We start from the raw sequence: 15,315 nt of genomic DNA, 5'->3' as shown, positions 1-15,315 counted from the left end.
GCTTTATGGTTAAAATATGGCAACCTCGGTCCGCTAGAAAACCCTATAAGTGCACGCGTTCTCAATAGGCAGTGTTGCCATTCTGTTCCCCTATAAGTAACTGTTGAGTTAACAACCTGTATAAATTCTAGCTAAGGATGAACATAAAAACAAAAATGTTGGTTCTTTAAAGAATATTTATTATCCTCTACCATCATACATCTCTATAGTTCTACCAATTAAAATTATATGATAAAGAATTAGCACATCCTTAACCTAATATAATTATCACAAAAAGTCCCTCCAGACTTTATACAGTAATACCATTCAACGGTTTAGAACTAACAAGTGATTTTAATACCATGGAAAAAACTTTTTTTTATTAAGTATTTGAGTATCACATTGCTTTAAAGCACATATTTTTATTTCGTGTGTGGAAAAATCACCAAAAAATAATTAGTTGAACACCCAGGTATAGGCTAGTTAATATTAAATACTATTGCTTAATATATAATTCCATCAAAATCTAAAGGCGAGAAATCTTTTTCATGTGATTACATTAGTATACTATCTACTGTAACTAACGTATAAATGTTTACAATCTGTCTGACTAAACAAAGAACTATTTCGACAAATGACATCTAAAAACACTGTTAAAAACATAGAAAAACACTCTTACTTTTGAAGTAAAATAACAGACGACATGTATGTCACTGACATTTCTTTTTTCCGATTGGGCACGCTAAAATTTGTAATTTTAATTTACATGTAAATTGTTTTATTTACCATTTTTTGTCGTCTGTCTTCCCTGACTCCTTGGACAAACTTTATTAAATCAATAAAAAAATAGTCAGTCATAGTGAAGGTAAAAAGACTGACATATTCAATATGGGACAAAGGTTTAAAGATATTCGCCACTTCAATCTTAAGCTGGATTTATAAACTCGGGAGTTGGCATTGGCGTTCAGTTGCAGTTGGATGTTCGCGGTAGTTGAGGTTCAACATTTTTGCATTTATAAACAGTCAGTTTCAGGTGTGGGTTAGGTTTTGAGTTGTGAACATTTCTAACGTTTTTCTTTGATTTAAAAATACTTTTGATATATTTTTCAAAGTTCATACATAATAATCCAAGATTGCGCAAAATATAAACATTATATAAACAGAAATAATGAAACAACAATAAGGGTCATTTGTCATTTTCCACTGCATCTCTATTCTGTGCTTCACGTGACCGACAGGCGCCTACTCATTGGCCAACTGACGAATGCCGCAAACTGCCGACTTAAATATTGATCGACTTCTATTGACATCTCTAAACTTCGCTGAACGTAAAACGAACTGCCAACTTTTCGACCACTTGACTTTATAAATGCGCTCATTCATTTCATAGGGTTGAACATTTTAAACGTCAACTGAACTTAACTGCCGAGTTTATAAATCCAACTTGATGGTTGTATAGTCTATATTTTCTTATATAATTTGTATTTTCAAATCAAACCTGGAAGATAATTAAATATTTATGATACTATTCGTATAGTAAATTTAAAATGTACAGGGTGAGTCTTAAATCAATGCAAATATTTTCAAGGCTGGTAGATCTTGATAAAAGAAACATATTTGCTATCTACCGTTTTTCAAATAAATCGAAAATAACAAAGTTATTTAAGTTTGAAATTGATATGTTTTTAAAAAGTTTTGCCACCAGATTTTTTATGTTTTTGGCATCCCTTTTAGTGTCGTAACCATAGAGTAAAGCCGTAATCATGGAAATATCAGGGTGCATCCACACCATCATAGGAAAAGCAGAATGGCAGATCGGTCTCCAGCAATTTTATTGGTTAGAATTTTTGAGAGATGAATTTTCGAAAAATTTCTGCCAATATAATTGCTGGAGAACGATACTGCTTTTCCTTAAAAGAAAATACACGATTTTCAACATCTTTTTTAGTAAAAAAAAACTCATAGACGTGTTTCTGGGGTCGAAATATACCACCCCTAAAAATATTTGCACTTATTTAAGACTCACCCTAAATATTTTGAAAACGAAATAGTCCATCCAACATAATTATATATTTTATCATATGGTGATTTAATTTCATATTTTCACTCATAAAAAATATAAAAATATTGTTATTGTTATTAAAGATTACGATTTTATTGAAAGATAAAACCTGGATGTGATAAACATCATATATCAAAAAGTTTTATTATAAGATGGTTTTGAATTCGACAGTTAAGAAAATTTAATAATGAAATTTTTCATCACAATATCTTTTAGTCCATTATCCACAGAACACTTGACTACACTCTACATTTAATTTATATTTTACAGTCTACTTTTCCGAAATTCCACACACAGCATCTTAATAATTTTGCAGCTGATGACAGAAAAATCAATTAAATCCAACGAGTTAAACACTTTTGGTGTTTAGGCAATGGAAATCCATTAGTATAACAGAAATGACTATAAAATACGATAAATAAAAGAAAAGACATAAATCACAAATCAAACGGGTTTCTTAAATGAATCTCATCATCATGCTAAAGTATATTCACTTAGATTCACAATTATTATTTGATTACAAATTAAGATAATTCAAAAAGATCAGAAGTAATTGTAAACTAGATCGTTTATAATTATGAAGTTATTTAAAACGAATACAGTTATAAGCGATATTAAATAAATGTTCTAAAATAAAAAAAAAAACGTTACAGTGACATTACAGATCGTCCAAATGAATTTGTGATAGTAGCCGTATGATGAGCCTCAATCAAAAATTTATGATTTTTGTAAACTATACATTTCCCTTCCTTATGTTATTATTATTTTATTTAAACTAAGCTAATACAACCTTACATCGACATTTCATCATGAAATTGAAGAACAAAATAATAAAACTACATGGCAGTTTTAAGTAAAATATATCTTTTAAAAGCTACAACGTCTATTAGACGTTTGATTATCACATAAATTTTAAATATAATAATCAGGCTTGGCCCAATTTTCCTTTTTTTAAAGCAAATTTATAAATAAATGTTAGTTACTTTACTGTGATTTTCACTCACAACATTAAATATGTTTGAACTACAGAAACAAGAAATCAAGAGTCAATCTTATACTATTATTCCAATTTTATACAGGGTGTTTCAAAAAGCACGTGCCATTTTTCGTGGAGAGATTCCTCAGATAAGAATAAGGTTTATTTTTTATATCAACATAAGTCCGATTCTGCTTTATTTCGTAGCTACAGGACGTTAAATTCTTAATTTTTATTTTTTTTTCGTTTTATTATAATTTTTTTCCAAGTGGTTTTAGTTATTTTAATGAAATTTTGAGAGTAAAGTGTTACAATTACGATATTTAGTATAAGTGTAAGTTAGTTAGTATAAGTGTTACAATTACGATATTTTAATGCTGGAATACTGTTCTAAAAAATGGAATATATTTCTAAAAAAAACATGTGCGTTTGCGTTGCAACTAACATTTTTTCTCTTATTTGCAAAATTGGATAGGCTATTTAAGTCCAATTAAAAGTTGTATTTTGATATTTTGTGGATTTCGATCTCCTTGATGAGAAATAACGTAATTTTATTAATCTCAATTAATAAAATTAAAAATAAAATTAATTATTTATTTTATATAATTTATTATTAAATTTTATTAAAATTTATAACGCTGATGTTCAGTGGTAGCTGTGTTGCTACAAAAAGAAAATTCAAAAACAATAATGGTATTTAATATAAATACACCAGACATATTTTTTAAGGTCTGGTGTAAGTTTTAACATCCTGTAACTTTAAAACTATGCATTTCCGCACACTTGTTTATAGAAATTTTTTTTTTATATTTTGTGATGAGGAATCAATGAGTACTTCTTTAATACTTTGGCCATTTAATTACATTAAAAAATTTGATAGATTGTTGGTAGACTTGGATTAAGCCAAATTAATAAAATATCTCATCAAGGAGACCGAAATTAACAAAATATCAAGAAACAACTTTTAATCGGCATTAAACGGTCTACACAATTTTGCTAATAAGAGAAAAAAGTCAGTGGCGCACATTATTGATAATTATTGCAGTGATAACCTATACGCACGTCTGGTGAATATGTCGACAGTTTTTAGCATTAAAATATGTCGAATTTATAGTAACTTTTACCCTTACAATTTCATTCGAATCGCTAAAAGCACTTTTAAGAAAATTATAATATATCGAAAAAAAATTAAGACTGTAGCTACGAAATAAAGCAGAATCGGACCTATGTTGAAAATTAAATCTTATTCTTACGTGAGGAATCTCCCCACGAGAGATGGCATGTTTTATGAAACACCCTGTATACGAGTATATCTCCTATTAATAAAAATGTTCCTGTTTCCACGTTTAAACATAATCACATTCTCCTATTTCTAATACAAAGGTTAGAAAAATATCGTTATGTATTTATTAGTGAATGACATAATAATGAAAGAAATTATAATTAGATTAGTAGTGGTGTTAAGTTTTACACTTTTTAAGCTGCTTATTATTCCTAGCTAGAGGTTGTACATTGCCCTCTCTTCTTTTTCTGTAATCCTATTAAACATACGTTTCGTATTTAAAATTATGAAAAAACAAATATCACAAAGACTACGGTATTTTTTAAAAACCACCATAGCCGAAAATAGATTTGAAATTTTTTTATTTTTTTTCAAAAATATTTTCGCATGCGTGTATGTATAATGATCCTTGTACATGTAATCCTGTACAGGATGTTTAGATATATTATTAAGTAAGTAGTATATAAATATAATCCAAATATTTACTTAGTTTCGCTGACGGTTCTCCGTTTACACTCGATTTTGCAGATTATCAGTATTTCGTCACCAGACCTAATATTGTAGCTGTACAGTTGTTTTGAAGGATACCTCATTTCCTCTGGACCCTGAAATATTAATATAGTATTTTATTCGTGTCAAGATTCATGGAAAACAGGGCAAAAATAAGTTTTAGCAATGCAAAACATATAATAAAAAATAGCTCTAAACAAAAAATAAGATATGCTTTTCTAATCCAATCAAATTAGTGGTGGTTATTTTAGATAACAGTTGAAACAGTTACTCTTATTTATATACATATAGCAGCTTAAAAACAACTAAAAGAGAATACGCATTGTCCAAATTGTAGTAAAATTATAAATAATGTACTCAAAATATAAAATTTATAAAGAAATCCAACCAAATGTTTTAATTTTTAGCATATGTTTATTATATTATTAATAATTAATAATTATTAAAAAAATCAATATTAATTTTCAAACAATAATTAGCTTAGACAGTCTTTATTTATAGAAGTAGCTGAAAAGCCCTTAATATTTCTAATCTATTCTAGTGATTAAATTATAATTCATTTAATCACTAAATTTCTAATCACCATTCACAATTTCGATATATATAAAAGCGATATAACTGTTATAAAATAACAGATAGTTAAATAATAACCCATCTCTAAATCAAATATAAATAAATGTCCATGTATCTCTAGGTGTTAGCAATGTATCGGTATATTATTTGCAATGTATAGTCATCGCTTCAGGTTACCGTTAACATAAGTGTAAATAGCTTACCTGCATGTCCCTCAGGTCTTGATCGACGTAAAACAGTCGCATTTTGGCAGCTGAAAAGCCGGCAAAGGCTTCCAATTTCGATTTGAGATCGCTGACTGTGCGGTAGACGTCCACCGACCTAACTTCGCTGTTAGATCCACAAGTGAATGTCACCCTCACCCTTTTTTCTGGTCTGAGATCGACGTTTACCAATGGGTCTAACTTTCCATGGATCTGAACCAACTCGAAATATCTTAAATACAAAAAACAACAAAATATAAATCAAATACCAAACAATTTGCAAAATTAAAGTAAAATATGACATTACATATAAGAATGCACACTATAGAGCTATATCGCTGCTGTTTACAGTGGTAGTGGTTTAAAAACCGCCACACACCTATTTGGCATCCAACATGGGGCGTGTGTTAACACAAGATGTGTGTTGTATAGCTTCTAGCCTCCTTAGTTCCTGAAATACAGGGCGAATTTATGATGCGCAGTAATGAACAGATACTGTTTGCAGTGGTAGTGGTTTAAAAAACGCCACACACCTATTTGGCGTCCAACGTGGGGCGCCAAATAAGTGGTAGTAATTAAAAAAACGCTACACAATGATGCGATTTTCACATTACTTTGCTACTTTTTTATGAAACTAAATATGCAAACATATGTGTTGTCTTAGCCTCCTTAGTTCCTGAAATACAGGGCGAATTTGTGATGCGCAGTAATGAACAGATGTTGAATACAGCAACGTTGAAAACACAACGGCAGCCAGACGGTCCAACATCCACTCTGTTCAGGAGCATAGCAAAAGATATATTAAAGAAACAGCTTTCTTAAAATTCACTCTCGAAAATGTTGTTAGCTCTCGATTATAAATAAAACAGCGAAATCGTTATGGAAATAAAAATATAAAATGACACTAGTCACGTAAATGACACTAAGCAAATCGTAATAAAATTAATATCGTATCAACGATGCATGAAAAACAAGCTTTACGACCGAGAAAAAGGAATGATTTTCCTTTATTTAGGGATGGAGAACTAACCTCGGTAAAAGCGTCTCAGATACTGGGTTTTATCATAGTCCTGAGACTGTCTGATCAACTTATAACTCAAGATAAGGGAGACACAATGGATCTAAAAGATCGCGGTGATTAACTCCCCACTCCCATACAATCTATAACCTACAAATAGTGCTTAATATTATTTGTTTATGAAATTAGTACCTTTCTGGACGGTCACTTTCCGGTTTGTCCATGTAATATCTGATAAATGCCCTCTCTGCATCTTCTCGTTCTTCCGAAGTGATCTCGCCACCACCATTCAGTGTCTGGACATTTGGCAACCTGGCAATCAGCAGCTGACGTCTTTCGTGTTCGGTGTACTCGTTGCTTTCCCACAAAGGACAGCCCTTAAATAAACATATAATTATATTAAATGCCTTACTATCTACAGGATGTTTCAAAAAACATGTGCCATCTCTCGTGGGGAGATTCCTGACGTAAAAATAAGATTTATTTTTTATATCAACATAGGTCCGATTCTGCTTTGTTTCACAAATTTCACAAAAAAAAATCTACTTTGTTAGCTACAGGGTGTTAAAGGTCTTAATATTTTTTCGATTTATTATAATTTTCTTCCAAGTACTTTTACAATTTTGAGGGTAAAAGTTACTATAAATGCGACATATTTTAAAGCTAAAAAAGTGTTGACATATTCACCAGGGACGTGCATATGGGATATCACTGGAATATTTTTCTAAAATAAAGAATGTAGAGCCACTGTAATGTAAAGCCACTAACTTTTTTTCTCTTGTTAGCGAAATTGTGTAAACAGTTTATGCCGATTAAATGTTGTGTCTTGATATCTTGTCGATTTCGGCCTCATTGAAGAGATTAACGCATTTTTATTAATTTGCCTTGATCCAAATCTAATAGCAACAATTAAAAATGTTTAATATCATTAACTTGCGAAAGTTTTAAATAAGAACTCATTGATTCCTTATCAAAAAATATGAAAAAAGGTTCTTATAAACATGGGTATGGAAATGCATAGTTTTAGAGTTACAGGATATTAACACTTTTTAAAATTAGGTATTTTGTAATTATCTTAAATACCATTATTTTTTATTTTAAATTTCTATAGGTTGGACTAATTAATAGTAATAATAACTCATAGTAATAATATTTAAATAATAAATTATGTAAAATATATAATTTATTAATTTTATTTTTCTTTTAATTTTACTAATTAATGATTAATAAAATTGCATTTATCTTAGTCTTTATTAGTTATAAAATAACAAGAGATAACTTTTAATTGACATTAAACGGCATACACAATTTTAATTTCAAAAGAAAAAAGTCAGTGGCGCACATGTTTTTTTTTGAAAAATATTCCAGTGATACCCATATGCACGTCCCTGATGAATTTATCGACAATTTTTTAGCATTAAAATATGTACCACATAGTAACTTTTATCCTCAAAATTTAATTCGAATCACCAAAAGTACTTAGAAGAAAATTATAATAAATCAAAATATTATTAAGACTTTAACACCCTGTAGCTACTAAACAAAGCAGAATCAGTGTGCTGTGCTGATCTGAAATTTAAATAAATCTTATTTTTACGTGAAAAATCTCCCCACTAGAGATGGCACATGTTTTTTTAAACACCCTGTATATGTATGCTACTACATATTATTTTTTTTAAGTATTAAGACTACACATATTTCTTAGAGTCTTAAATAATTTTGTTTCCAATGCCTCGTTTTTAATTCTATTCTTTTCAATTTGTCTCTGACTTAATCTTTAATCAAAGACATCGGAGATAAATTACCTTTAAGTTGTTTTAAGTTCTACTGTATAAGTTTGTGATATTTTCACATAAAATATTAAAGAAAACCAAGAACGCATAAATAATACCTTTTATAACTACTTAAAAAGGAAATTGGAATATGCGGGAAGGGCAATAACAATTTATATTCAAATTCAAACTGGTTTAATATTTACAATTGATAAGTGAAAGTGAATTGATGCAGTATGAGTACATATCTAAACAGATACGAATATGTAATTAAAAATACTAAATATACATAATATGTAAATTATATGATAAGTAAAAAAATTGTGTTTTAAATTTACTAAATTAGAGGATATGTAAAATATTCTTTTGCAATTTAAACACCTTTCATAAAACAGGTTTGTTTGAAATTGTCACCGTGTGACCTCATAACAAGACCACTCGCCATTAGCAACAAACTTGCAATAAAAAGAGATTTATTTCAACAATGTAATTGACCGAAACAACTCGGATGAAAACAAATTGTCGTGTAAACAATAGAACTGTTTTAGTAGGGCACAACTGATGATTAATAAACTGGTGGATATTATGGAGAGGTCATATTTTTTTCTATTTGCATAATTTTCACCTCGACGTATATAGAGATACTTTTTTTTAGTAAATTTATATTTTATTATTTAAAACTTATCACTAACATATGGGGTGCGTCTCAAAAGTGGCTCACCCCTATAACTTTTTTATTTTCTCAGATGAAAAAACGAGACTTGGTATGTTAGTATATGACAAAAATTCGGACTGATTGGCGGTACATATTCAATTGTTTTTGGTCACTTCCAGTTTCACCGAAAATGACTACAACTTTTGATTTTTAAATGACACCCTCGGAATTTTTTACTTTATTCAACAGCAAAGGACATTCTGAATAGAATGACATATCATATGTCAACCTTTGACATTTTCGCTTTAAGAAAAATCGTATTTTAAATTTCAATCTAGGGTGCCATGGTTGTGTTAAAAACATTAATTTTTATTCAAGGAGCCTTAGAAAATAGATTTGATCGTCTAATGTTTTTCGTGTCTTGTCCATTGGCGTAACTACAGGTGTGCCCGGGGGTGCCCCCCCCATGTACTGCTGGCACCCCCAGAGAAATCCTGAATTATGACTCTTGGCTACGTATTAATTTTCATTTGCTTGTGATGTAGTAAAAATGACGTTTTCTAGTTTGGTTTGGTTAATATTATTTTGTTGTGTTCAAAAAATGTGTTAATTTTTATTTTTTTTTAGAAAATTTGTAGGTATTTAAGTAATCTACGGGAACACGGTCTATATTATCTTTTGATTTATATTTATTTATACTTTTATATTTATATATTGATAACCACGTCTATGAAATTTATTGATAGAGAAATTCATGTAAACGTTTTATTCAAAAAATGTGTTTTTTAAAATTATTTTTCATTTTTAAAAAAATAAAAGCCCTAGGCCCCCCTGGGCCCTACCCCAGGCCCACCCCAGGACCCCCGGAACCCACTGAAATTAATAATAGTAAATACACAAACACAAAAGTCAATGATAAACAAACGAACACGATTTATTTAATCATGCGAAAATTTATAGTCGTAATAAATGTCAAGTTAATAAAAATTGAGCTACTCATCTGCATTGTCTGTAAATCTGATACGAAACGTTAATCTCTTTGTAATGTATAAACAGTTCCCTCCTCTCCAAAAATAAACAGATCCCGAGACGCAGTATCTGATTATTTGCGTCTTTCTTAATAAATTTTAGAAAAAATCCAACGAACTTTCTAAGATGTATATAACTACGCCTTCGCAATTAATTAACCTTTAAAGTATGCGAAAAGAATCAGTAATTTTTACACTTATTGTATGTGGGAATAAAGACAATAATTTCCATTTTTTTCGATAGACTCATTTCTTATTCTTTTATATTTTTATTAAAACCATTGACAAACCTTGATATTTTCAAATATTATCTGTATTAGTAGGGGTACTGACAAATTTGGCATCGCTATAAACTACTAAGCAGCCTTGTATACAGGGTGTCCCAATATTCCGTGGACATAGAATTACTACGTATTTTTGGAATAAAAATAAGTTCATTGAACAGAACTTACCTCTATACAAAAGTGCTTCGTTTGTCCGTTAGAGGGCATTAATCTTTCAAAAAGAACGAGATTTGGGGTGCTTATGTTTTGCTAAGCGCTTTAACATTTGACTTCTACAAAAAAAAGAAAAATTACGGGAATGGTGAAAACTAACAAAACTTTTAAAGTCTGATGCCCTCTAACAGACAAACGAAGCACTTTTGTATAAAGGTAAATGGGCTCTTTCATTATATTTTGGAATTCGCATAATTGAATATACCTTGATATACCTCAATTGAATAAAGCAATTAATTCTATAATTTTCTGCTATCTCATCACTTTCGAAAAACTTGCAAGTCGTTCTTAAGAAAATAAATAAAAACAGAAAAACCCAGAATAAAAATCCGCACTTTATTTCTAATACGTCACACCTGGCATGTTGAAAGGCGGCAACACCGCCGGGCCACCATGCTGACGTTAACCATTTGGGCGTCAACTTTAGGAAGGTTATCAGATGACGCCTTTTCGAATCCAGGTTCTGGTACGACCATGATAGAACAAATTATCAAAAAATAACAATTTAAAACTTAAAATTTGATTACAAGCTTTCACAAACGGAGTAAACAAAAAATTTAACCTCAAATTTATTATTCAACATGCACGTCAAATTAAATCGCAATGTTGCCAGTTGTTGGCTGGCGCACGAGCACGGTTCTGCAATGTTTGAGATTGATTGGGCGTATTTTTCACACGTCATCAATTGGCACTTTAAAATTATTTCAAATTAAAGCAATTTTGAGGGCATATAAAAAAATTATTCAATGTCATGGAACTTTTTTTTTGGATAAATATACTGAAAATAGCCTTCTTGTTCAGATTTGGTCTTTGAATTGGGTATTTTATTTTTTGTGAAAGAGCCCATTGCACTGTGTCCATTGTACTTATTTTCACTCCAAAATACGTAGTAATTCTATGTATATACGGAATATTGAGACATTCTCTATACTTAAATACAGGGTTAATCTTAAGTACTCCCTTTACCTATTTTAAAAATGCAGTTAAAACATTTTTAAGTCATTTTCGATAAGTTTTAACAACATAATATAGACTAATTTCATAATTTGTTGGTAAGTTAGCCTAGTTTGTTAATTACAGTAATTATTATCTTATGTGTTAGGAATCTATAACTCAAACAAAAAAAAATATACTAACGTTAAAAGTTATTGAAAAAAGAGATGGTGGTATATGAATAAATAATTATTCTAGATGGCTATAGTTCTTATCAAGTAACACTTCCCAATAATAATCAAATCAAAGCTTCTATTTTTTAATTTGTATCGTAAAAACAAGTTGGAGTGAACACAGATGTAGACTAAATTAAAAATATTTAATAGAAAAACAACTGTCAAAAATATATGTATAGTCTAAACGTCAAATCTAGTGCTTACCACAGCCACTTTGCCATAAAGAGAAGATATGTGGCTATCTATTTCAAAAATTAAATTGTTCGAATGTCATATAATAATGGCCTTGCTGTCATGGAATTGAGCGATTAAAAAATTATCATAAATCATTTTTTTCAAGTGGAAACCCCCTTTTTTATTTCACTAGTGAAAATGTTTTTAATTCGTTACTTTTTGACTATACATGTTCCTATACCTAAAATAAATCGTTTTTAAGTTATTTAAGATTTAGTTTTAAAGCGTATATTTTTCTTGATTTTAACGAGTAGCCTATGACTTTAAACGTCAAGTGATGTAAAACAATAGATTTGACCATCTCATATTCTGTTAGCTGATCCAATGATCATCCAGCAATTCTATTGGCTGGTTTTTCACATAATGAATTTTTCGAAAATTCATTATGTCAAAAATTTCTTCTGTCAAATTCATCTGCCAATAGAATTGCTGGAAATCGATTGAAGGTCGTTACGCCGATACGCCGCCGTTCCGCTTTTTCTAGGATGATGTGGATGCACCCTGACTGTTTGATACTTAATGTCACAGGAAGCTAGATAAAATCAAGAAAAATATCCGTTTTCAAACTAAATCTTAAATAACTTAAAAACGATTTATATTAGGTATAGGAACATGTTTAGTTAAAAAGCAACGAATTGAAAAACATTTTCACCAGTGAAATAAAAAAAGTGGGTTTCCATTTATTTGAAAAAAATGATTTATGATAATTTTTTAATCGCTCAATTCCATGACAGCTCCCGCCATTATTAAATGACATTTGAACAAATTTAATTTTTGAAATAGATAGCTATATGTCTTCTCTTTATGACACAGTAGCTGTGATAATCACTAAATTTGATTTTTAGGTTATACAAATTTTTTTGACAGGTAGTTCTTTTCGTCCAAAAATTTTAAATATGTTTTTTCTCAAAAACGGTTAATGTTTATTAGGTATAGAGTGTTTAATAAAAATATTCATAGAATTTTACAGATAATTTAAGTATGTAATAAAAAATGGAGGCACCTATTTAAAATAAGAAAGTTGCTATCAACTTTCAGTATTTCCGGAAGTGCCGCCATATTGAAAATATTTTTAATCGATAGATCTCGTTGTAAAACAATAATGTGCAAAAAATGTCCAATCTAGATATTGTGATTGTCTATAGAAACTTCTAATGCACGCTCAGCCTGGGACACCCTGTATATATGGTTCTATCATACCTGTACTCGTACACACTGCAGCGCTGGAAACTTTGACAGCCTCTCTATATCGTCCCACGTGGATAGCATCGTCGAGTTTAAATTAAGGATTTTGAGCGACTTGAAGGCATCGTAAGGGGCAGGAGTAGAGTCAGTTTCGCGTTCTTCGCAGTTCTTGTTGGAACATTCCCGGCAGGGATGTTCCACGTCCAACGATTTGATTGGACATTCGGCCAATACCAACGATTCCAAATTCGGAAAAGCATAACCTAGAAAATTCACTTAACTTAAAACTTTCATAATGGGTGGCAGTCTATATTATTAGAATAAGCAAACTGCTATTATACATGGTGGCGCCTCTCATACGCCGCGGAGGCTCCAAAGAGAACGAGTTTGTATTGAAATGAAATTTTGTGAGCATATGTAGGTTAATTCAGGGCACTTTTTAAAATTATAGAAAGTTCTACAGGGCGTCCCCAAAAAAAGTTACATATCAAAGTTGTGTTTTTTTTAATGGAACACCCTATATATTAATTGATTTTCGGATTCTAGGAGAAAAATAAAGGTGAGTTTTATAAGAGAAGTATATGACTAAAATGTACGGTTTTTGACATATTTAACATTTTCTAGAAATAAGGAACAATTTTTAAATTACAATAAAAGCTACCCATATTGGAATTTACCCGGTGTAGCCTAATATGTAGTTAAACTAATTATTCTACTTTAAATCAAATTAAAACTTGATCCAAAAAGTTATACAGGGTGAGACAAAATTAATATTGAACATTGGTCAACTTTAAAAGCATGTTACTCTCTTATTTTAAATGGAACACCCAGTGTATTATTCCGATATTTAATGGAGAATTCCTGTCTCTTCAAAATACTATTAAGGTTGCCTACCCCTAAAACAAAGATTTTCCTAGATATTTTCATTTACATGATTTGATCTGAGTAGATCTTTATTATTTGATAAAACCTAGGTGGCTGTGATATGTCTGACGTTAGTTCAACATAGCTGTCTAGTTCAACTTTAATAACTAGTTATAATTTTTTGTCAGTTAAAACAAAAAAAAATTCTCAGTAATTTGCCGAAAATGCAAACTTATCCTACATCAGAGAGAATTGATATTAGTTGGTGAATGCAGTGTGCATTCACCAATTAATATAATAGTTAAATGCTCCTGATTTTTTAATATTCTGGTTTTTTTTTATGGGGATATGTGTTAAAGACAGTGTTTAAAAAACTCGACCAACTAGTGTCGACAGCATGAGATAAATTATTGTAGCTGCTTTTTCAGGTAGAACTCCACATATGCCTTTTAAAATGAAAAGATCCTTTTGAAAAGACAATTATTTTATGCAGTTAACAGGAAAGGAAGCATTTTGAGCATCTAATTTCATCCAGCTAATTTTTGTCGCATAATTATAGGTTTATATCTAGTTTTAATTCTGTAATAATTAAAATATGTTTTAAACGTGTATTTTTTTATTACCCTTGAGTATTTTACTCCACAATCTTTAATTTTTGATAAATTAATAAAAGGTATATCGCACAGCCACTTAGATTTTTTCAAATAATAAAGATTTACTGACGCAAAATCATAAAAATTAAAATATCTGGGAAAATCTTTGTCTGACGGGTAGGCAACCTTAATAATATTTTGAAGATATATAAAAAAATATACTGGGTGTTCCATTTAAAATAAAGGAGTAGCTTGCTTTTAAAAGTACTAATGTTCCATATTAATTTTGTCTCACCCTGTATAACTGTTCGGGTTAAATTTCAATTTGGTTTAACATACAATGGTTACTATAATTAAATATCAGGCTATACAAGGTCAACTAAAATTTAGGTAGCTGTTATCGAAATTTAAAATTTACTCTTTATTTTCACAAAATGTGAAATATGTCAAAATCCTTAGATTTTAGGTATATACTTCTTCAATAAAACTCACCTTTATTTTTTTCCTAGAATCCGAAAATCAATTAATATATAGGGTGTTCCATTAGAAAAAACACAACTTTGATGTGTAACTTTTTTTGGGGACACCCTGTATAATTCTATATATTTTTATGAAATGCTTTCAGTTAACCTACATACATATGCTGCCAAAATTTCATTTCGATATAAACTACCGTTCTCCTTGGAGCTTCCGCGGCGTATGAGAGACGCCACCC

The 15,315-nt window shown here is 30.0% G+C and overlaps 1 protein-coding gene across 3 annotated transcripts in view; it reads right to left on the bottom strand.

The window, feature by feature from the left end:
- Positions 1-4,410: 4,410 nt before the first annotated feature.
- Positions 4,411-15,315, bottom strand: part of LOC115874739 (tubulin-specific chaperone cofactor E-like protein) — a 40,932-nt gene continuing 30,027 nt past the window's right edge. For all 3 annotated transcript variants that reach the window (XM_030890011.1, XM_030890012.1, XM_030890013.1), the window contains 5 exons: positions 13,159-13,406; positions 6,796-6,980; positions 5,586-5,817; positions 4,786-4,904; positions 4,411-4,555 (listed from right to left, as the gene is read on the bottom strand). In XM_030890011.1, the coding sequence (XP_030745871.1) occupies positions 4,516-4,555; positions 4,786-4,904; positions 5,586-5,817; positions 6,796-6,980; positions 13,159-13,406 (824 nt within the window). In that variant the 3' untranslated portion in view covers positions 4,411-4,515. The remainder of the gene's footprint in view (positions 4,556-4,785; positions 4,905-5,585; positions 5,818-6,795; positions 6,981-13,158; positions 13,407-15,315) is intronic.

The sequence above is a fragment of the Sitophilus oryzae genome, unplaced genomic scaffold, assembly GCF_002938485.1.
Source record: "Sitophilus oryzae breed Bouriz unplaced genomic scaffold, Soryzae_2.0 scaffold_1297_pilon_pilon, whole genome shotgun sequence".
Taxonomy (NCBI): Eukaryota; Metazoa; Arthropoda; class Insecta; order Coleoptera; family Curculionidae; genus Sitophilus; species Sitophilus oryzae.
Note: the sequence above shows the minus strand (reverse complement) of the source record. Positions and strands in the feature narration are given on the sequence as shown.